Source organism: Vipera berus, assembly GCF_964194415.1.
Source record: "Vipera berus genome assembly, chromosome: 2".
NCBI lineage: Eukaryota > Metazoa > Chordata > Lepidosauria > Squamata > Viperidae > Vipera > Vipera berus.
This window is the reverse complement of record NC_138203.1, coordinates 33,621,847-33,645,829: the sequence shown is the minus strand read 5'-3', so window position 1 is coordinate 33,645,829 and position 23,983 is coordinate 33,621,847. Positions and strand designations below refer to the sequence as shown.

Sequence of the window (23,983 nt, the reverse complement as noted above, 5' to 3'; positions counted from 1 at the left end):
GAATGAGGTGGCTGGATGGAGTCACTGAAGCAGTAGGCGTGAGCTTAAATGGACTCCAGAAGATGGTAGAGGACAGGAAGGCCTGGAGGAACGTTGTTCATAGGGTCGCGATGGGTTGGACATGACTTCGCTGCTAACAACAACAACAACAATGTAATTGTTTTGCAGCATGTATTGGTCAGACATATGGACATAAAACCAGAGAGAAGAATATAGTAAGCCACAGAACAGAGTTGTTCCTGAGTGACAGGAAAGATTCCAATGTTGCAGTGTGGTAAAGCTGGTCATAAAGAACAGGAGAAAAAGCAGGGCCAAGTAGACAGACTATCATGGCAATAATAATGCCAATCAATGCTAGTTCGGTTTGATATATATTATTATATTGTAGGGAAGATAGAAAAGCGATTTTGCGCTACAAATCGAAATTCGGAATCCTCGGAGCATTCTTCTCTCCCGCTGACCAGCGGAAAGCCAATTGGCTCGCTGAAGCAACATGCAAATAAGCCAATGGACCATGGGCCACTGAGGAGGCTCGAGGAGATTTTGGCTGTGATTCATTGGTCGCTCTTCCCGTGGCGAGATGGCGCGTGCCACCCTCCTGATCTGTCGAGCGCTATGCCGCTTCCTTGACCGGTTGCTACAGTGACAGAAAGGGTGACGTATCCCTGGCTGGGCGCGGCGAACGCTAGCTATTGGCTGCACGATCGGCCGATGGCTTCAGCTCTGTGGAGAGCCGGGCGTCCTTGTGTAGCGGGGAGGGCGGCCGCTTCAGTCTGCGGCAAATAAGCGAGGAGGAAAGGAGGCTAGCGCCTTGCCAGCTTCAACTCACCATCCCAGCCGTTTTCTAAGAGAGAGGTACTGGTTGTTTGGTTGGCTCAAAAGTGTTATTTTGGGCCCGGTTATCTTGTAGCGCATTGGTTTATGGGCGAGGTCACCATAATTTTGGGGATGAGGAGAGCCATTTCAATCAGGCGCGCTCCGGCCAGTCTTGCGCGACCGGAGGGGACTTTCTAGGCTGGGTCGGTCAAGGAGCCTCTCTCTCTCTCTCTCTCTCTCTTCCTGCCTCAGGAAAAGCGCTCAGGAGCGCGGAGTCAACTGCCTTCCCCTTCTTCGTTGAGCGAAGTGGGGGCGTCCCTGGAACTATGGTAGGCTGGGGAGGAACGGATGGAGATCCCTCGGGTAGTCGGGCCGTTCATTCATCGCTCACGGCTCTGGGCGCCTGGACCTCGTCCCCAGGCCCTGCCTTGGGTGTCACGATGAGTTCTGGGGTGGTCGGAACGGTGTGTCCCAGGTGGACACCCCGCCCCGTGCGGTTCTGCCACGGACCTCCGCCTTGGAGAGATGCAGGTCGTGGCCTCCTCGAGACTGTTCCATCCACGACGGCCTGTTCCGGCTTCTTAAGAGTGCTTTTCTTAACCACGGTTTTTTGGACATCAAGAAGCAGTATTTGTCCTAGGTTTATATTCTCGGCCTCAGACGAAACTGATTGATCAAGTCAAAATAGGAATAGAGAAAAAGCATAGCGGAAATGCCAATTAGATCAATAGTACTGGGCGATTGGTAAAAAAATGGTCATTGGACGGCAGGTTAAACGGCGTGTGGTCGTTTTAAAGCACCAACATGGTTACTATGTAGCAAAGATGCTTTATGGATGCGGCTGATAGTACAGTAATGCTAATAAAGTAGCCATGCTGAAGAAGTCTTATCAGACGTTCGCTTTTTGTAGACGTCTTGTGGTTTTTACCTCCAATTTTTTAACATGTAAAATACCTTGTTCTGGCTGTGAAGGTTGTTAAGATTTTTATTTTATTTTTTTTGAACTGCATTGCAGCAAGTGGCCCACAGACCCTGGAAAATAAGGCCTGGTTATTGTTTGAATGGGAGGCACCAGGGAATGCCAGAGCTGTAGGCTAGACTGAGAAATTAAATTTTTTTTGAAAGAAAACAGTGGTAAATTACTTCTATATTTTTCCCCCCAAAATGGCAAGGTTTGTATCTGTGTAGTTAATAGATGTTTAGCTCAGCTTGAGAATATTTTAACCATTTTCACATTAAATTACATCCTAGTGTAATTATATAATTTAATAAAGCAATAAATCCAATATAATCCTAACACAGAACAGGTTAGTTTTAGTTCATGTCCAAAGTTTATTTGAGGCTAAACTCTCACCTCTATTTTTACCAAACTTCTTACTGTATTTGTTGGCTAATCGTTCTAACATTTACACTGAATCCCTCCAATAAATATACATTAAAAAAGACACTTTTCTAGGTTTACAGCCTTTTTCACTCTGTCCCCAAACTATATTTTCCTTGTTATTGGCAGAAATATTGTAGGTAGGAAGTAGGTAAGCTACACTCTTCACTGCAGTACATTGGAATGATACTAATCTCATTTGTAGCATCTGATTTTTTTTGTGGGGGAGAAGATGCTGTAAATTTTGCAGCATATGAAAGGCCCTGCCTAGAACAATCAACTGAGACTTCCTGGCTCATGCATTTTTTCATCTGATTACAATAGTATGATTAAGGTCCCTGGTGCCACAGATTCACAGTACATGCAATGGTTATATTTTCTTCCACTAGGAATAAGAATCTTTTAGTCTGATTCTGTTAGTACTTGAATGTTGTTGGGCTGTGCATTGTAGTCTGTTTATTAGATTGGTGTGCTGCACATTTCATCTTGGGGCAACTTACAAACGTATGCAGTATATCAAACATTGATGATGGCGTCCTGTGGGTTTCAGTATTTTTATTATATGTACATATTGTGGACTCATGCTTAGTGTTATGGATAAAGTATATTTGCTATGCTGCCTCATATAGTTCTGTGAGAAAACTATCCTGGTCCCTGGCAGGCCATATTTGGCAGTCTTTGCATGAATGATGATCTCCCAGATGTCACGCAGACATAAAGCAAATTAACAAATGAGAGGACATTTGAATAATTGGAACTTTAATTTAACTTGACAAGATCTGGGGTAGTACTGTAAAGTGTCTGTGTGATGTTGCAGATGGAGTGAGATGTATGATACCAAATTCAAGCAGGCATGACATGGTAGTATTCCCTTTAAAGGAAACTCCCTGGTTCTAAGGTTAAAAGTCGTGTATGAAACATAAAATATGATTCAAGTTCCACTTACCGATGATTCAGATGTACTACCAGTCAATTGTAGGGGGCAGGTGGATTCCATTCAATTTAACTGAAAGTTGTGTAGAGTTTATGAAGAACTAAACTGGAATATAGGCTGTAATCATTTTTGTTCTTCTTATCCATCAGCCAAACTTGTGTGGAGCATAAATTTATATTGTTACCTAAATATATAATTGATATAACTAATAAGAAAGATTTTTTATTTGGATTTAGTCCTAGATTTGTGCAAATACTTTTGAAAATGCTGTCAGGACTCTTCCGAATGCATGGCCTTTTTGTGGCCTCTCACCCATGGGAAGTTATTGTGGGAACTGTAACTCTTACCATCTGTATGATGTCTATGAAGATGTTCACTGGTAACGATAAGATCTGTGGTTGGAATTATGAATGCCCTAAATTTGAAGAGGTAAAGACTTTAAAGTTATTTTAAAAATTACTTTGTTATTTTACTATACTATCCTTGAAGCAAAACAGATTTGAGTGAAATTTAAAATTGGGAAATCTCAGACTACAGACAAGATTGGGAAGTCAATGAAATACCCCATATAGTGTCCATATGACTAACTGAAGTCAAGCTCGAATGAAGAGAATACTTACTTTAATATTAGCAATTGACTAAACAAATGTCACTAATTTTTGGAAATGTGTGTCTATGAAAAGGTTACTATTTTAATAACATTATGAGGATGTTTATATTTCTGAAATGTTATATATGTGAAACATTGAGAAAGTATTTAACAGATTTCAAAAATGTAGTGTTTTTCATTTTGAAAATAAAATGTTTTCCTTTCACAGGATGTTTTGAGCAGTGATATCATAATATTGACAATCACACGATGTATAGCAATCCTTTATATATACTTCCAGTTTCAAAATTTGAAGCAACTTGGCTCAAAATATATTTTGGGTAAGATACTTTTATTTTTAAGATGGTAATCAGAGCAAAACAAGCATGTGTATGAAACAGGTTTGACTATACCCTAATCAAATTGGCTATAACATATACAAAGGAGTTTTAAATTTCTGTCCTAAAAATACTCCAAAACAAAAAATTGGTGTTGCTGGAATTCATTGCATATTTTATACGTTTGTGAATTGAGATATATTGTTTTGCATAGATGCTCATTCTGATTCCATCTTGCAATTATGAAAATCTTTGATAAACCTGTGGTTGATATATTTTACATAGGCTATTTAAGGTGAAAGAACTATTGGTCTTGTGAAGAAGCAAAAACTAAGCTTTTGAATTCTGCCATGTAGACAAATTCTAATTTGTCCATTGCTCAGAACTGCAGCATTAATTGAAAATGATCCATCAGAAGATGATTGTCCTCACTGAATTATACTGATATAATTATACAGATTTCAAGGGTTGGTAACACTCTTTGATAAATTGAAGAAAAATATTACAGTAACAAAATGCTCTGCATATTAAAATATTTCAGGATAACTGTATAACAGTATATCTAAAGCAAACTGTAACAGGATCAGGGTACTATTTTATCTGGATAAACTTGCTTCAGAGTAAAGATTTAGATTAATGTATATAGAGAAGTACTGTTCTGTATAGCGCTTATTACATAGATTATATATATTTTGCAGGTATTGCTGGGCTGTTCACAATCTTCTCAAGCTTTGTCTTCAGTACAGTGGTGATTCATTTCCTTGATAAAGAATTGACAGGGTTGAAGTACGTATTAAGTATATGTATGAAAATTTGCTTCAGTTTAATAAGAAAAAAACCTTCCTGACAGTGAGGACAATCAACCAGTGGAACAGCTTACCCCCAGAAATCGTGAGCACTCCATCTAGACAATCACCTGCCCGAGATGATGTAGATTCTCCTGCTTGAGCAGGGAGCTGGACTAGAAGACCCCCAGGGTCCCTTCCAGCTCTATTCTATTCTAAGAGCAGTCTAATTTTGAAACTTGGCATCAGAATAATTTCATTTCGTATCCTAAAAGGATAATTGCATGTGTAAAGCTACACCTAATTGACTCATGCACTGCTTCTAATATGACTTCCCCTATTTACACAATAACATAATTTGAAAGAGATGAGGCACAAAATTGTGTATTTCTTCACTTTTAAATGGTCAAAAGTTAAATCCACAAAATCCTATTGAAAGCTATGCACAAATTCAAATTCAACGAATACTGAAAGCAATTTTTCCAAATAGTTAGGAAGGTTCCCCCTGGTGGCCCCTGTGTTTGATTTTTGTTGTTATTGTTTATAATTTATGCTATTTATTTATGCTATTTGGCCTTGTGACTTCAGTTTCCCATTACTGCCCTAAGTACAGCAGAGAAATGTTGAACAAATGCCTTCAGTTAAAAATCTCTGAACGTTAGTTTTGCAATAAATTATTTAGCCATCTTATTGAAATATTTATCAAGATGTATGTCCAGTTTTTACATGCTTATGTAACATGTTAATTAACAATATGCTTTTTATACCTTTCAGTGAAGCGCTGCCATTCTTCTTGCTTCTGATTGACCTCTCCAGAGCTAGTGCATTAGCTAAATTTGCACTCAGTTCCAACTCACAGGTCAGCCAAATTCTCAGCTTCATTGAGAAAAGTATTTACAATATCTTATAATGTAATACATAGAATCCTTTACCAATTAAAGTAAAAATAAAATTCCTATATAATTGCCTAGATTAATTTGAGTATATTTTGTTTAAGAGCTTGTTTAATGTTTAAGAGATTTATGATTATGCAAAAGAAGCTTACTTGAGATGCTACCTTGATGTTTAGATAAATACAAACGAGTAGATTCATCTCAGTATGGCTGCTAAATAGAGATGTATACAATAGTAATCAAAGAAAATGCCAGTTTTGCTTGTGAGTTGAATTTTTTTTGCAATTTTAGCATGATAAATAGATCAACATAATAATATTGCATGGGACGCCGATCAGAAGGTCGGCAGTTTGGCGGGTCAAATCCCGAGTGCCACGTAACAGAGTGAGCGCCTGTTACTCGTTCCAGCTTCTGCCAACCTAGCAGTTCGAAAGCACGTAAAAATGCAAGTAGAAGAATAGGGACCACTACGGTGGGAAGGTAACAGCGTTCCGTGCGCCTTTGGCGTCTAGTCATGCCGGCCACATGACCACAGAGACGTCCTCAGACAAGCGCTGGCTCTTCGGCTTTGAAATGGAGATGGGCACCGGCCCCTAGAGTTGGAAACGACTAGCACACATGTGCGGGGGAACCTTTACCTTTACCTAATAATATTGCAGATTGTATAATGATGGTGAGAGGGGGGCACAAAACAAAAGAAACAATGCAAAAATTCCCTCAGTTTTTCATAAACTGGTTTTGATTTGCCCACTGCTTTATAGCTCAGACTAATACAGGTAGTCCTTAACTTATAACTGTTTGTGTAGTGACCGTAGAAAGTTACAATGATATTGAAAAAAGTGAGTTTTTGACACAACTATTGCAGCATCCCCATGGTTACATGATCAAAATTTGGACACTTGGCAAATGATTTATATTTATGACAGTTGCAGTGTCCCAGAGTCATATGATCACCTTTTGTAAACTTCTGACAAGCAAAGTCAATGGGGAAGCCAGATTCACTTAACAACAGTGTTACTAATTTAACAACTGCAGTGATTCACTTAACAAATGTGGCAAGAAAGGTCATAAAAATGGGCAAAACTCTTGCTTAGCAACAGAACATTGAGCAATATTGTGATCGTAAGTCGAGGACTACCTATAGTCATTATGCTATAAATGCTAAAATAGTAGAAATTTGGATATAGCCAAAGTGAATAACAAACATTAATTTTATATTTGAAAGATCAAATTAATAAAATATATATTTAAAAGCCTCAAAAGTAATCATATCTTGTCATGTCATTAGGTAATCATGTCATGCCATATCGTGCCATGTCATTAGGTAATCAGGTATGATAATATATTCAAATGATCATGGGAAGATTGAAAAAAGTTAAACAAATTATTTGAAACAATATCATTGTAAAAGATAATGAAAGAAATCAGCGTCTGGAGTACACTTGAAAAAATGATAACATTTAAAATGAATTGACAAGTATTAATGACTGTTTTGATATTTTATTCTTTGAAAAAGTTCTTACTGGGCTGTTGAAATAATTACAGTGGGTGAGGACACCGTTTTACATATTATGAAATCAATAATGGAGATTTTAATCTGCAAGGTAAAATAGGATAAATGGTCATAAAAATCATAATTGCTCTGTATTTATGGAATGTCCACCTAAGCAATGTCTTTCAGTATCAAAGAATAAAATTTACAGTCTTTGAAATTTTAAAATATGTTTTAATGCACCCAGTTTTATTTTGTAAATGTGTTTGTCCATATTATTTACATTTTTATAGCCTTTCTACTTTATGCCAAATGTGAACAGTAAGAGTATCTCTTCTATAAGCAAGTGTTGGATATAGTAGTATTTGTTATCTAATTTAGTAACATATTTTAAATTTGAAAAGAATACTTGTGTAAGGTCTCATTGTTTTAATATCTACAAGACTATCTTTACTATTGAAAGCATATAATTGCATTATATATAAAAGTACCCAGGATAATGGAAAGCATACTTATATAATGCATTGAACAAAATCATTATTTTGCATAACGTGTTCAATATCGTCAGTTGGAGGTGAATAAACATCGTTTTTCCAGTTTTGTGTTAGCTGAGTTACACTTTTAATGTATTATATGTAGGATGAAGTAAGAGAGAATATTTCGCGTGGAATGGCAATCCTGGGCCCTACATTTACACTTGATGCCCTTGTTGAGTGTCTTGTTATTGGTGTTGGCACAATGTCTGGTAAGCTGAGAATTTTTAGGAATGCAGAATTTTAATTTTTAAGGTTAAAAATATTTGCACAGTAAATTTGTATTCAGTTGTATTTTTCCCCACTGGAGACGTTATGTTCAGTAAATCAGGCCATAGTTTGGGTAGGGCATGTTCCTCTGGGTTCTATAAGATCTTTTTTTTCTCCCTTCAGAAAGGTTTTTAAAATTCTATTCCTGTCTTATGTAGAGAATGAAGAAGTTAACTGTTTGTGCTCTTGCCGTATCAATGACATACAGTTCTTTTTTACGACCACAGTGGACCCTCAAATTTCCATTCCTAAGGTAGACAGTTGTTAAGGGAGTTTTGCCCCATTTTACGACTTTTCTGTCCACAATTGTTACGTGAATCAGTGTAGTTGTTAAATTAGTAACACTGTTAAGTGAATCCAGTTTCCCCATTGATTTTGCTTGTCAGAACATCACAATATGTGATCATATGACCCTGGGACACTGTTAACTGTCACAAATATATGCCAGTTGTGGACTGTCTGAATTTTAATCACATGACCACAGGGATGCTGCCATGGTCGTGTGAAAAATGGTCATCACTTTTTTATTGACGTTGTAACTGAACAGTTACTAAATGAAAGCCAAGGACTACCGTATCTGTATTTTGCCCTTACTAAACAAATTCCTGGCTTTCTGTAATATACACAATCACAGGGAAAACAATTAAATTTTTAAGGAGAACCATTTAACATAGCTTGCTTGAGTTCTGTGTGTATATTTTTATTTTATTTTTTTATTTATCAAGGTATTATAGCTAAATAAAAGTTTAACAGTGACACAATTTATGTCTATTACATATTTTGTGATACAGCTATTTACTGAAGTATGCACAGTAATATTGAAGGAATCAGAATTTAATTAGCAGATGTTAGAAGTATTCATTCAACATAGAAAATCTTTCTTGTACAACACATTAATTTTAAAATATTTTGAAAGCTTCGTTTAAATGTTAACTGTACCTACATAATAAGGCTCGTGTTAATTTTTCATGGAATACAGATTTTATGAAAAATGAAAAAGAGCCAAATTCTCCTCTGCTTACTTTTGCCTATTTTTATGAGGCAAGTCATCATTTGCAAGTTTGAGTTTATGAGTTCTAGCATCTTTTCTTGGATTCTGAGTTCTTTATCTGACTTCTCTATCTTTATCTTGCTGTGAATTACATGTAAACGTTCTGAGGTTCTCCAATTTTGTTCATATTGAAGCAGACTCCAGATGATGTTTTTCATGGTAACATGAATCTGATTTTAATTATTTGATGATCTCTTTAACAGGAGTAAGACAGCTTGAAATCATGTGTTGTTTTGGCTGTATGTCTGTTCTTGCCAACTATTTTGTCTTCATGACCTTCTTTCCAGCCTGTGTGTCACTGGTGTTAGAGGTAAGAGAGCAGTAGCAGTATAATAATCTTTTGAGCATATATAAATTACTGGGGTTCATGACAAATGAAAAATTGCAGTTTAGAATGGATTGATAATACAAACCTAGTGAGATACTGTAATACACATTTAATATGAGGTTAGGAAAACCCGGTTGCCCTCCGGGTGAGATTCAAGGTCCTGGTGATGACCTATAAAGCCCTAAATGGCTTGGGTCCGGGATATCTGAGGGAACACCTGCTGCCAGCATCAAGTTCCCTTCGTCCAGTGCGCTCCCATAGGGAGGGTCTTCTCAGGGTGCCACCGGTAAGAGATTGCCGGCGGATAACACATAGGGGGAGGGCCTTCTCAGTGGGTGCGCCTGCCCTCTGGAACCAGCTGCCCATGGAGCTTAGGACTGCCCCCGACCTCCGTTCATTTCGCTGGGACCTGAAGACCTGGCTCTTCGAGCTCTCTGGCCCAGGCTGAGAATTTTAATTTAATTTTAATTGGGGTTTTTATTTTTTCAGGGATCGATGTAATTCTTTTTTAATTGCTTTTAACTTTTGTATCTCTTGTTTTAATTACACTGTAAACCGCCCTGAGTCCTTCGGGAAAGGGCGGTATATAAATCGAATTAAATAAATAAATAAATAAATAAATAAAACCCATTATTCATGAAAACATGGCTCTTATAAATGAAAACAAGGCCTCTCTTATTTCCAGAATAGAAGGAGAAATTTATCAAAAAGTGTTCTCATGTGGACCTATTAATTAGTAATATAGAGACAAAATGAGAGAAAGGGGAAAAAATAAGGACATCTCTGAAAATAATTCTATAATATGTATAATATTATAGAATTGTATAATATGTAATTCCATTAGATGCATGAATCTTCCTTTTGAATTATGCATATAGTTTACTTTTCTATAATCACAAAGAAGTCATATTCTGCAAAAGCATTCCTGTCGAAATTCTATGAAATCAGAAACTTCACCTATGTTTAAGAGAATAGGTAGATAAATGTGAAGCTTTGCATAATGATAACTTTAATTTAGTATTTAAGAATAAAAAGGGGAAATGAGTATAACCATGTTGCGCTCTGTTTCTTTTACTGTTGATCATTTTAGAAATGTTTTGGTTCCAAGATACTTTTAAGAGGCAGAATCTTCTAGAAAGATTTTCTGAGCAATTTAAGTCAGTAAAAGCTGTACATAGAAGTATTACTTTTCACTTGTGCAGTTCAATTTCTAGTCAGTTTTGTGATTCTGAAAAATGTCATATTGGGATGTTTCCCGTGGTGTCTATTAGGGTTAGGCTAATTATATACAAATGCAGTGAACTCAAAATATTTTGCATAACTCCTGCCATATTGTCAGTATATATTGATGGTTAAATATTAAATAATATCTACGGGCATTTTTAAATTTAGCTGGCTTTATTATTATAATTTAATATTGCAGTTGTTAGATTTACTTATATTTAACATAGTTTATATTGAGAAAATTATATGCTTCAGGACAAAATTAAAACCAACAATATATAAATTCTGTTTGGGCTTTCTCCATTTTATAGTTGATTTTTTTTAAAACTATATATATTCAATGTTCAGAATGCAAACTATTGATAGTTAAAGTTCCCTTATTTTGCAGTTAGTTCCTTCAGAGAAACAATTTTAAAAAAACATGGCACAGAAAAGGAGGGTGAAGGAAAAGCTCAACAACCAGTTTTTCGTGTTTCAAAATTCTTAAACTGAATATGGGTTGCTCATAATTCTGACATTCTTATCCTGGTGATCTAGTTCTGCTCACAGGTTGTAGTGCTGCTATGAATAATTAAATTATTATATACAGTGGTGCCTATGATTCATAAAACAGTTGTGCAAAATATTAATATATAAATTGACATTCAATATGTTATTCAGCTATTGAAATGGTGGTATGAAACCTTATTCTTATGGATGACATAAATAAAAAATGTACCGAATAACTTTTTTCTGTTCTTCCTCAGCTTTCACGGGAGAGTCGTGAAGGACATCCAATATGGCAGCTTAGTCACTTTGCACGTGTTCTGGAAGAAGAAGAAAACAAACCAAATCCTGTAACACAGAGGGTCAAAATGATTATGGTTAGTGTTTGTTTTCTTAGATCCTGTAATTGTGAAATAAACTGAATATTTTAAACCCTTTAAAGAAGTTGAATTTTGACAATATATGCAAAGGTAAAAACAAAAGAGTATGTAGGTTACCTTTTAATAAGTAAAGCTTTTATAGGAATGATAATATATCCAATAAAAGTATTGTGCCATCATTTTAATGATATGTTTAATGCTTAAGTACTGATCACTGATTGAGTCATATTCCTAGTTGAACTGATCGGTTTAACCAGTTTAAATTTTTAAATTTAAGTCTCTAGGTTTGGTTCTTGTTCATGCTCACAGTCGCTGGATAGCAGAACCCTCTGCTCAAAACAGCACAACGGAAATAGCTATGGGCCTGGATGAAAATACTCCAAAGCGAATAGAGCCTAATGTTTCTTTGTGGCAATTTTATCTCTCTAGGTATGTTTCGTCATAACATTTTTATCATTGTGGCATCTGCTTCACCATGGTTAAGATTTATTGTGGAAGGACTGACAGAATGTGTTCTGTGAGAAGTTTTAAGAATATTTGACCTGTTACCAGCATCTTAAATGTGATGATAATAATAGGGCATTAATCTTTCCCGGGCCAGTATATATAATTATCCTCAGATCTAATTGGCCAAATGACTGACACCAGGGTTGAAAGATCACTGATCTGCAAAGTTCTTACTTCAGCCTGTGGAGTTATGCATTCTCCTACTCAGTGCTTTTTTTGTAAAAGAAAAAGGTGCCGGAACTCACACATGTCATACAACCCGTCTTGCCTATCCTACAAGGTTTCATCCGAAAAAGATGCCGGAACTCCGTTCTGAGTGTTCTATGACAAAAAAAGCCCTGCTCCTACTCCAGCCCACAGAAGAGTTCCTTTGTTCATGGAAAATTAGCATTTTTCTATGGATAAGAGAAGCCTTTCAGGAGAAAAAATGCAGGGAAAACTTCCTTTAAGAGTCTCAAGAACCAATAAATATGCATCAGGAATGTGTAATACTTTTGGATTTATATTTGTTCTACTTATGTATATGCTGACTAGATGGCTTTAGTCATTCACTGTAGCAATAGCATGGTAATATTCCACACAGTCTTATAACTTTTCCAGAATAATAACACTGGGAAATACAATTCCTTCCCATATTAATAATACTGGCTGAGTGAGAAGATCTTTAATATTAACTACATTATTTTGTCGGTAACATAACAAATAATTATTGAAGTATAAAACTGAGCCTTCCTTCTGGTGGTGGTTTCTGTAATTTAGGTATTAACTGGTCTTGCATGTTCTCTTAATTTACCAGAATTGCAATAGTCCACTAATATGTCTACAATGAGGAGAAAGAGTATATGCTTAGAATAGTTAATATTTAATTAATCCAAACTGAGTAATTTTGAGAATGTAATCAATAAAGGTAGAAATCTGGGTTAAAAATGATTAGTTATATTGCAGGGAATCCTCCCTGACCAGGCTTATAATTGGGACCAGCAACTCCATTGCTAAGGGAAACAGTCACTAAGTGAAACATCATGTAACAGTGATTAGGACATTGCTTCCCATTAAGGGAATTGCCATGGGTTGTTAAGTGAGACATCATGTATAGTGACTTGCAATTTTATTGCTCGATTCTCCATTGACTGCTGATTGGAAGCCAGTTACAGAGCATCTGAATGTCAGTCACGTGATTGTGGGGACACTACAATGGTTGTAAATGCCAGGTCTGGTCGTAAATTTACTTTTTTAGCACCATTGTAACTTTGAGTGGTTGCTAAACAGGACAATTGTTAAGTGATAACCCCTTGTAGTTTCACTTATGTACATGACGCTTTGCAAGAAAACATTCCACTCACAGCATCTTTCTATACATTGTTATGAAGAACACTATATAGACATTTTCATGAAGTTACTTTACTAAGAGGTGAATTTGACAGAGGTTTTACTTTAAAAGAGGGAAGGTGTCTTAAGGCATTTCCAGGCATAAAAATGATCAAATTACAATGATTGTCCTTCGATCATTTCTGTAGGAATTCCACCAATTAACATGTATTAGAAAATCATGGCAGGGTAGAGAGGAGGAAAGAGAATAGACAAACATTTAAAGATGTTTTCTTTCATCCTTTTTAGAATGGCCAGTATGGACATTGAACAAACAATTACACTTGGCTTAGCTCTTCTACTTGCTGTCAAATACATCTTTTTTGAACAAACAGAGATGGAATCCACACTTTCATTGAAGAATCCAATAATATCTCCAATAATGATTCAGAAAAAAGTTCCTGAAAATTGCTGCAGAAAACAGTCTATTCCTTTAAAAAACACTCCCAGTTTAAGAAAAATGGGTGATACTCAAGTTGCCAAAGATGGAAAAGGTAATCTTTTGTTGATATGTATGTTTGTTTTTTTGTTTTGTTTTTTTAAAAAAAGTTCATATTGAAGCCTGAAACATAAAACCTTTGATAAATTCCTCAGATTTCAATGTTGACTTTTATGCAGATGAGACTATAAAGCCTCTCCAATCAGAATCGCCTGCTAAGGCCGTATTTGTGGTTGGTGATAGTTCTGCTGAAACATCCTTCATCAATAACAGAAAAGAATCTGCAATAGAATTGCCTAAAGAGATGCGGTCAGTTGAAGAATGTCTTTGTATACTTCAGAATGCCAAGGTAAAAAAGAAAAGAAAAGCAAATGAAGACATAAAGTAGTTTATTAATATTTTGGTACAAAAAACAGGCTTTTAGATGATGATTTACTTGTTATTTTGGCAATATATTGTATTGGGAACTTCTTTCTTTTGTATCGTATATTGTTTTACAGTAAATCTTAAACTAGATTGACATGTAACATTCTATCCAGTCAAAAGAAATGTACATTTTACAAGATGCACACGTGTGATAAAATATTTTATTAATGATATTCAATCATTTTGACATAGCTTTCAATCAGCACACCCTCTCTCAAAGTTTTTCAATATACTGCACCCTGTATTTGTTCTATCATGTGAGTTGCTTCAGGCAAAGAGGAAGAATTGTAAAAGTTATATCGCAATCAAATATTTTTATTTCCTCAGATGGGTGCTAAATTCCTCTCTGATTCAGAAGTTATTAGTTTAATTAATGCAAAGCATATTCCTGCTTATAAACTGGAAGCTTTGATGGAAACTCAGGAACGTGGTGTATCCATTCGTAGGCAAATGTTATCTCAGAAGCTTCCCGAGCCTTCATCATTACAGTATCTTCCTTATAAGGATTATAATTATTCTTTGGTGAGTAGAATGATAGGCAAATATATCTTATATAAATTGAAACATACATAATGATATTCAGTATTTTAAACTTTTTCATCTGGAGTTGCACCTAGTTTGATTGCAAGTAGTACATGGGGGTTTGCAGTCGAACAGAAAGCTAGATAGTTAATACTGAACATTCTACAGTATGTTTTGTCAGCGATGATAATGCCATTTCAAATTTATTGTTGCTTCAGTAGTCCTTGCAAACATAAATGAATGCTTCTCTTTGGAGTGTTTCTTTCAAGATAATGGTAATTCACATCTTGGTCTCAATTTATAACTAGGCCATGCTATAAGATTTAAGAAAATTTGACACAGAAACATTAAAGAAGATTTTGCTGAATTCTATTGTATTTATCTAAATCTTAGAGACAGTTGCACAGTGCCTGTAACGTTTGACATATAAAAGTTGTCTAAATATATGCAGGTATAAAATGGTACATTTACTTAATTCTTCTACATGCACTAGGTATTCTAAATCCCAAATACCTATACCTGTCATATATTTAATATTTCCTAATATAGCAAACTAAATTTTAATATTTAGTTGACTTTTTTAAAGGTGATGGGTGCTTGCTGTGAAAATGTGATTGGATACATGCCAATTCCTGTGGGTGTGGCTGGCCCACTTCTTTTGGACAAGAAAGAATTTCAGGTACCAATGGCAACAACTGAAGGATGCCTGGTGGCAAGCACAAACAGGGGATGCAGAGCAATATGTGTAAGTAAAGATGATGTAAGCAGGGCTAATAAGGTTTTGTTTAGTGCAGTTACAGTGGGTGGAATCCAGTTTTCCTTGTCCATGGGCATCTTCATGCACAATGTGTTCCAGGGGTTTGGGAGAACTTAAAGGTGAAGAGTTGGGTGGCTATGGAGAAATGAAAAGGAGAGGAAGTCTTTTGTTCTGTGAGATGAAGTCTAGTAGCACAATACTGAATATAACCATGTGCAATTCTTAAAAGTGTTTTTGTTCTTGATCATATGCATCTGCTAGTGACTCATCCTGTTATCATTTTTATATGTCAGCTTGCTGGAGGTGCTAGTAGCCGTATTCTAGCAGATGGAATGACACGAGGACCTATAGTAAGACTACCCACAGCGTGCCAGTCTGCAGAAGTGAAGGCTTGGCTTGAAACACCAGAAGGATTTAAGATAGTAAAAGATGCATTTGATAGCACTAGCAGGTTAGCATTTTATATAATCTAGAAGAGGGGGGTAATGCATTTTATATAAAAATCTGAAAAAAGTGCATCAAAAAAGAATGTGAGACAATATGTTAATCAAATATCTTCTCTATAGATTTGCTCGTTTGCAACGGCTTCACATTGGTTTGGCTGGCCGCAACCTTTATATTCGCTTCCAGTCTAAAACAGGTGATGCAATGGGTATGAACATGATTTCAAAAGTAAGTTCTAGATTTTAATGAGTGCATTTAAGTAAATTTTGCTTTGAGAATACTTTAATTGTAATACTGTAATTTTAGCCAATTTGATGTAGTGGTTAAGGTACTGGCCTAGAAACCAGGAGACTGTGAGTTCTAGTTCTGCCTTAGGCATGAAAGTTGTCTGGGTGATTTGTCCTATCACTCTCAGCCCAACCTACCTCCTTGGGTTGTTGTGGGGAAAACAGTAGGGGGAAGGTGTGTTGGATATGTTTGGCAGTTTTGAGTTATTTGTAAAAATGATAAAGGCAGGATAAAAATCAAACAAACAAATAAATCATTATACAAATTACCTGACAGAAAAAAATAAGTATTTAGAATTCTCTTTCCCTTTCTCCTGTGTATTACGCCAGCAAGAAAATATTACAATGAAATCTCAATGTAACAGATTCCTATATAGCAGGGGTGTCAAACTCAATTTCATTGAGGGCTGCATCAGCATTGCGGTTGCCCTCAAGGGGCCGGGTGGTTATGGCCAGGGTGGGCGTGGCCTACTGGGTGGGCGTGGCCAGCTCTACATCGTTCGCAACAAGGGTGCCTATGGGGGCCTGGGCAGTAGTGGGACAGATCTGAGGGTCTCTGGCAGAAGGAGGGTCTCTGGGCCAGGGCCAAGGCAGTGGGGGCCGTTCCCTCACTGTTTCCAGGATGGCTTCACGGGCCGCATAAAACCACTTTGCAGGCCGGATCCAGCCCCCGGGCCTTGTGTTTGACATGTCTGCTATATAGCATATTCTGGATATAGAGACAACATTTTTATTGGGTATCCTGCCAAAATAATAGACAAATCGATTGCATCCAAAGGAGTCCAGACGGAGCATTTAAAATAATGTGAGATATATTTTATTCCATGGTGTTTTCATAAAACTTTAATTTAAAAAATTATTATTAAAAACTATTCTTACAGCATCCGTTTCCTGTGAAGTGGGTTGCCTATATTGCACAAGTCTGATTTTGTGCCACCTTATCAGATTCAGTGACTGGATTCATATATTGGTGGAACTTGTTATTTGGGAAACATTGCAACACAAATGTAACTTTGGGAATACTAGACGGGGCGGGGGGGGTGTTGTGTCTAGGCCAATTCTGTACTTGTTCACATGTACAAAATGTTGAACTGTGCCAAAAATCATTGAAACACAAAATTGATTACTAAAAATGACATATACAGATATATATCAACCATGGATATATGAATGCAAATAATGAATCTTCACTAATAAAATCCACCTGCACAGGTAGTCTTGCTTATCGATGGTAATTGGGAACAGGAACTCTGAAGCGGTCATAAGGCACAATGTTGCGTGATGATGCCAACTTATAGCAGCAATTCCAACAGTCCCAACTGTCATTTTTAGGCAAATCCTGCATGGTTGCAAAGACCTGTGATTACCATTTGCAACCTCCTGCCTATTTCTCCACTGACTTTATTTATTAGAAGCTGGTAATAAACGTCACAAATGGCGATCATATGACATGAGATCTTGTGATACTGTAATTGCAAGCTGGTTGCAAGCCCCTTTAGCTGACAAGTTTCTTTCTGGACTCAGTTCAGGATGGGACTGGACTATTTCCTATAATGTTTTGCTTTTTATCCAAAGAGTAGGTAGCCTTCCACGTAAAACTCACTCTAATCAATCCCTTGCTGCCAGTAGTAAACACCATGGATTCTACCCATAACCAGACAAATCTTAACTAAGAGCCTTGGTCGTCAACAGCCACTAATGGGAGTGGCTACCACACAACTCCACTTCTAATCCTTCACTAACAGGAGTAAAAATGTTACTTTCTTGTCTGATGCTACATAATGCCAAGTTACATGAAGTATTTTAAATTACAGTTCCCACAGCTTATACTTAATTAAGCTCCTTAATGAAGAAGTCAGCCAGCATTAAACTGATAGTCTAATGTTTTTGTTTCTCTGTGTCTTGTTCTCTAAATCCTTCCAAACAGGGTGCTGAGAAAGCACTTACAAGGCTGCAAGAAGAATTTCCTGACCTCCACATTGTAGCTATTAGTGGTAACTATTGTACAGATAAAAAACCAGCTGCCATAAATTGGATAGAAGGGAGAGGGAAATCTGTGGTCTGTGAAGCAGTTATTCCACAAAAGGTTGTTAAAGAAGTGAGTATATGCTATGTGAGTCGCATTGTTTTAGTGAAACATGAAAATTGTTGTATTGAATTACTTTCAGTTCATCCTTGACTTATCTATGTCCTTCCCAGTTCCAAACTCATTTATTTATACATAGATTCGTGCATTGTTTGTCTGCTGCCCTTCTGAAAATTTTGGGCAACTAACAATGAATTCTGCTTAAAATAAAAAGCACCCCTTTCAAAAACAAAAAGCCTATCCGTAGTATAAATAAATTTGTTAACCTCAAAATGATAAAAGAACATATACAAAATTAGGTCTCTCCCAAATTCCAACCTTCTTTCAGAACATACTGTCCTTCTGCAGTAGATGGAATAACCAGATCTTAAGTGCTCTTCTGAAATCCAGAAAGGAAGGATTAGACCAGACCTTGTTGCAAAAGGAATTCCAAAGTATGAGAGCAGCAACTGCCTATTTCTGCAATCTTGGGTAGATAGAACCTGGAAAGAGTTGATACTGTTTGAAATTACTAAACAGGCAGATTAATACAAGAGAAAATGGTCCCTAACATAACCTGGTTTGGAGCCCCTTAAAGATGACAAGCAGCACTTTGAATTGCCACTGGAAACTGTCTGCTGTGCTCCCCAAATTAAACCACTTCTGAATGGGAGAGTGCATCTCCACTCAGAATCAAAGATAGTGTGTCTCTATATTAATTTGGTCTACAAACTCAGACTCATTTTCCGTTGGGGGGGGGTATTTGTTCTGACTATCCAGACTTTGAAAGCACTTCTACTATATTACCTAATGGTCCAGATCTGAGGTGAACATCAGCATATTAATGACACCAGACTTTGTATGGATGACTGACTTACCCTCATGGTTTCATGTAGATGTCATTAGAAAATGGGACACCACAAAGTAGACATTTCTAGGAAAACCTCTCCTCCCACCAACACAAACTGAAACAATCATCTCAGGAAGAAGGAGAACCGCTATAAAATTTTGCCTCCCACTCCAGTTCTATAGAGGTGGTCAAAAGTAATACAATGGTTGATGTTGTCTGGATTCCTGAGTGTACCTACTAACAATTGCATTTGAAAATATTTTCTTTCTGAACATAGACTTCCTTCTTGACCAGAGTCTTGGTGAATTTTTTTCTAGATATTGAAGTCAACCACAGAAGCTATGATTGAAGTTAATGTCAACAAGAACTTGGTTGGCTCTGCCATGGCTGGCAGCATAGGTGGCTTTAATGCTCATGCAGCTAACATTGTCACTGCCATGTACATAGCATGTGGACAGGTATATCCCTTTACTTAACTGTGTGATAAATTATGCATTTAAAAACCTTTAAATGCTAATATAAACTCATTTTTGTATTGACTTCAGGATGCAGCCCAGAATATCACCAGCTCAAACTGTATTACATTAATGGAATCTGTTGGGCCTACCAACGAAGATCTTTACATCAGTTGCACAATGCCGTCAATAGAAATTGGTACTGTGGGTGGAGGAACCAACCTGTTACCCCAGCAAGCTTGCTTGCAGGTATGAAAACATAAATCTGAAATTTATGTAGTTTGAACTACCACTTTCTATTTTGGGAAGGGAATCATTTTTGGCTGATCTTTCATTTTTGTGGAAATCAGCTGTGTTCAGTGATTGATAGGATCAAAAATCAAAATAAGAATTCTCTGACCGTGAGCATAATTTGAGCCCCAAAAGTACTTCAGTGTTATTCCTTCTACTTTTACTCTACCAATCACTGAACCACATGTAAGTACAGATAGTCCTCTATTAAATGGTGACTCTTGAAAGTTATAAGGATGCTGAATGAGTGGTGGTTTCTGATAGCTCAAGCTGTTTCAGCAGCCCTTCAATCGTGATTGCAATCTGGGTGCTTGGCAACTGGCTTGCACTTAAAATGTTTGCAGCATCCTGTGGTCATGTGATTCTCATTTGCAAGCTTCCCTTCTGGCTTCCTGCAAGTAAAATCAACAGGGAAGCTAGCAGGGAAGGTCACAAGCCAATCAGGTAAGTCTCCCCCATCCTCTCCCCCTCTCTGACCACTCACACACACCCTCTACCCTTTCCCCAACCTGGCAACAGATATCCCGAGCCCTTCCACACTTGTGTCATACATGCCCCACCACTTAGGTACCCTCTCTCACCTGCAGCTGCTTTCCTGTCTTCCAGCCTGCTTAAGAGCCACGTGGGAGTAGCAACTGCCTGCCAACATCCTCACAGACTTTGGTTGTTGGAAGCTGGCGGGAAGTTGCAAGGAGGTGCTTGCTTAACAATCCACGATCCTTACTTAAATATGGCACCCGGGACTGTAGGGATTACCATTGCTAAGTGATGTGGTCACATGTCATCACACTTTATGGCCTCATTGTTTAGCGATAGAAATAATTGCTGTCATAAGTTGAGGACTACCTGTACAGCTTGCTACTGTGTAAAGTGCCAGGGACTTCGAATTGAACATATTCCAGCTTGTTTATTGTTTGTATTCCTTTTTAATACAGATGCTGGGTGTGCAAGGAGCAAGTGCAGATAACCCTGGGGAAAACGCCCGTCAGCTTGCTAAAATTGTATGTGCTACAGTAATGGCGGGAGAACTCTCTCTAATGGCTGCCTTAGCTGAAGGGCACTTGGTTAAAAGCCACATGATCCACAATAGGTAAGAAGGAAAGAGCCACAATCTCAGGGTCGTATCCTATTGCCCATCATCCAACAAAATATAATGTAAAATTTTTGCAATTCTGAATTGGTGTACCTTTTGTTTTGAAAGGTCAAAAATAAATTTGCAAGACCTTCAAGGAACAGGTACCAAGAAAGCTGTTTGAAAACAGACGGAAGCTTGAAGCAACTGTGGCACATTGAAAAATGAAAAGAAATGACAGATCTGTGAACTTCCAAAGGAAGATAAATATTCAAACAGTGAATTGTTGGAAAAAATCCTAGGAGAATCATTGAGTGTATAATTTGCATCCAGTTTCCTGATTCCTTTTTTCCTTTGTCTGCCATAAATGGATGCTTATCTATGAAAAATGTGGGTTTTATTTTTTTACATGGGCTCTAGTTTGTTCTGACTCATGCATTTTACAAAATGGGCTCCAAATAGTCTACGCAAGCTTTCTAAGAGTGTCAGACTGTTATTTTTTGGAGTTACAATATTCTCATTGGCATACTAAGAGGAGAAATACAAGTTGCATAACTTTTTGTTGTTTTTTCAGACCAATCTACGGTTGCTTTGCAATGTTCATCATGGTTTTGAGCCTAAGTTGGTATGTTATGCATATAAATCCATCAGAGTAAAACAAATTACTGTTCCTCCAGGGCAGGAAAATAGCCAAGATCATCCCTCCACAGAGTCAGAAAACAAATGAGAGACTAAGAATGGCTTTTGGCAGTTACCCACATCTGATCTAAGTATGATTTGGGCACTGAGCTAAATCAATTGAGCCACATTTACATTTAGGACCCCCTTTTGGAGTGCTTCAGTTTATGTTACTCAATATCACAATTTTGAAAACAGAAAATAGGCTGTAAAGCAGATGTACCTAGTAGAGGCCATATTTCCAGATTTAAAACCATCAAGTTAAAAATCTCAGGTGTTTTGGTCAGATGGATGGTCTTGCATCAGCTGTGAAGCCTGGCCACCTGGGCATAGCCTGTAGAGCTAGGTGGTAGTTGGTCAACAGCACCGATGTTCCTTGATCATTATCATTTTTGATCAATTTTAATGGCTCTTTTAAGTGAGAGAATATATCCCAGTGATATCCCACTTGGTAACCTTTAATTAGGATAGTTTAATGGAAATGGTTTTTAGCAAGCAAGTAAAACACGTTTACACTAGTTCTCAATCACCATTTGTGGTTTGACTTCCTTGCAGAAATAGGTGTGTTGTTAAATGAAAGTTAATCACTGATATCCATACTGATTTTTTATTTAAATATTTCCATTCCTGATGAATCTTTAATTTATTTTGGGGCAAGTTCCAGATTTTATGTTTACTTGTCAAGAACTACTAACTCTCTGGTTTATGGAAATGATGGAAGACAAGTTGTAATGCAGAAAAGATACCTGTGAATCAGTGCTATGAAGGAGAACCAGCCAGAGGAGGAAGAGCAAGAGGATGCATTCCTCAGCTACTGCTGGATGCAATGAAGACTCGCTCTTCCACACTAGCTAGAACAACTGAAGGGTTTGATTCTAAAACTTCTCATTTTGTGCAAACTCAGTATAAACTACTCCTTTCGGAGTTTACTAGCTAAAATCTTAATTTGTATTAGGATGACAATTCTAATGCAACTCAACACCTATTACTTGCTTGATATGTGCTGTGGCTACTTGTAAATAGCATTATGAATGTCCATCTCCCTACAGTATTGTTCAGGTAACTTTTTTTTTCTTATTTATGCAAAGTTTGAACTTACTGTTTTATTACTGGACTAGCAATAAATGGTTTATTCAGTGTCAATTTTGGTGAATGTAACTGATACTTTGTCCTTCAAAAAGAAAACATTTTGTACTATTATAAAATTGTGTACATTTGATACACATCTTTTTCAGTTTCAGTAAAACAGTGCAAAAGCAGCTTTGATTTGACTTGTTTTTTAATGTATAGTGATCATACACCGCAGTTTTCCCAGATTTTAAATCACAAACCAACTATAGTGTAGTATAATTAATGATATGAACCAAACACCATTAAGGCTTGAATCAGTATTGTTCAAAGTTGGAAAACCAGAATAAGTATGATGTGTGTCCAGCAGTATCTGTGTACTTGAATTGCTTTCCTATTCATGTTGTTCTATTCTCCATTTTCTGTTAAGAAGGTATTTAATCCAATTTTTAAGACTGCTGCTGCAGCATTGTATATTTAGGTAGAGAAGAAGATTAACAGATATTCCACTGGAGCCAAAAGATGCATATACCTCTTGGCCCGAGTCACCCCAGTTCCATGGAATAGACTGAGAAACATGATAGATCTGAATTACGTGGAGGCAATGTGTGTACTTATCAGGACCTCTGCAATAGGAGAGTTAGCAAGTGAAAAAAGCAAGCTGCATATTTTCAAGCCTAACACCAAGTTACATGCCAGTTTAGTCTAGTGGTTAAGGCATCCGGCTAGAAATAGGGAAATTGTAGTTCTAGGACAGGGGTGTCAAACTGCCGGCTCGTGGGCCAGATGTGTCACAAGGAAACTGCACCCCCCCCCCATTGCTGGCAATGGGGGAAAAGTTACGATACATCGGGTGACATCATGTGACACATGTCTGTTCTAGGAACACCAGCAGGATAACTGGCCTAAGTCACTATCTCATCTGAATTCATCTTCAAGGATAGTGTTGTGGGGAAAATGGGAAGAAGGAGGGTTGTGTTTGTTCACCTCTTTTGAGTTATTTATAAAAAAAATAAAGGCAGGTTATAACTAAATGCTACAAAAATATTAGTAGATAGATCGTTTCCTTATTTCCTCTGTATCAGGGATGGCGAACCTTTTAGAGACAAAGTGCCCCAGAACTGCCCTCCTGCTCCACCTCCCGCCCCGCCTGCTCTGCCCCTGCTCGGCCCCTGCCCACCCGCATCACCTCCATGGCCCACCGCAGCAGATTGCCCAGGCAGCCCTGCAGTGCCATGGCAGCCACGCCTGCAC

The 23,983-nt window shown here is 37.3% G+C and overlaps 1 protein-coding gene across 2 annotated transcripts; it reads left to right on the top strand.

The window, feature by feature from the left end:
• The first annotated feature begins 730 nt into the window (after positions 1 to 730).
• Positions 731 to 23,019, top strand: HMGCR (3-hydroxy-3-methylglutaryl-CoA reductase). 2 transcript variants are annotated; one of them, XM_081321734.1, is made up of 20 exons: positions 731 to 855; positions 3,368 to 3,560; positions 3,950 to 4,061; positions 4,757 to 4,844; positions 5,618 to 5,702; positions 7,868 to 7,973; positions 9,286 to 9,392; positions 11,381 to 11,497; positions 11,778 to 11,929; positions 13,625 to 13,869; positions 13,994 to 14,163; positions 14,568 to 14,762; positions 15,349 to 15,507; positions 15,813 to 15,970; positions 16,086 to 16,191; positions 18,178 to 18,348; positions 19,483 to 19,623; positions 19,711 to 19,869; positions 20,847 to 21,001; positions 21,113 to 23,019. In XM_081321734.1, exons 2-20 carry the CDS (start codon positions 3,396 to 3,398, stop codon positions 21,165 to 21,167), a joined length of 2,646 nt encoding a protein of 881 aa, XP_081177860.1. In that variant the 5' UTR covers positions 731 to 855; positions 3,368 to 3,395; the 3' UTR covers positions 21,168 to 23,019. The 2 variants fall into 2 exon arrangements, with proteins under 2 accessions (XP_081177860.1, XP_081177861.1); XM_081321735.1 differs by lacking the exon at positions 731 to 855 and adding an exon at positions 1,073 to 1,145.
• Positions 23,020 to 23,983: the final 964 nt, after the last annotated feature.

Bases quoted from the DNA above. Each gene is read 5' to 3' on its own strand.
- HMGCR (XM_081321734.1), top strand. From the start codon at position 3,396: ATGCTGTCAGGACTCTTCCGAATGCATGGCCTTTTTGTGGCCTCTCAC. The intron at 3,561-3,949 runs GTAAAGACTTTA...TTCCTTTCACAG, and splicing joins AATGCCCTAAATTTGAAGAG to GATGTTTTGAGCAGTGATAT. The intron at 15,508-15,812 runs GTAAGTAAAGAT...TTTATATGTCAG, and splicing joins GGGGATGCAGAGCAATATGT to CTTGCTGGAGGTGCTAGTAG.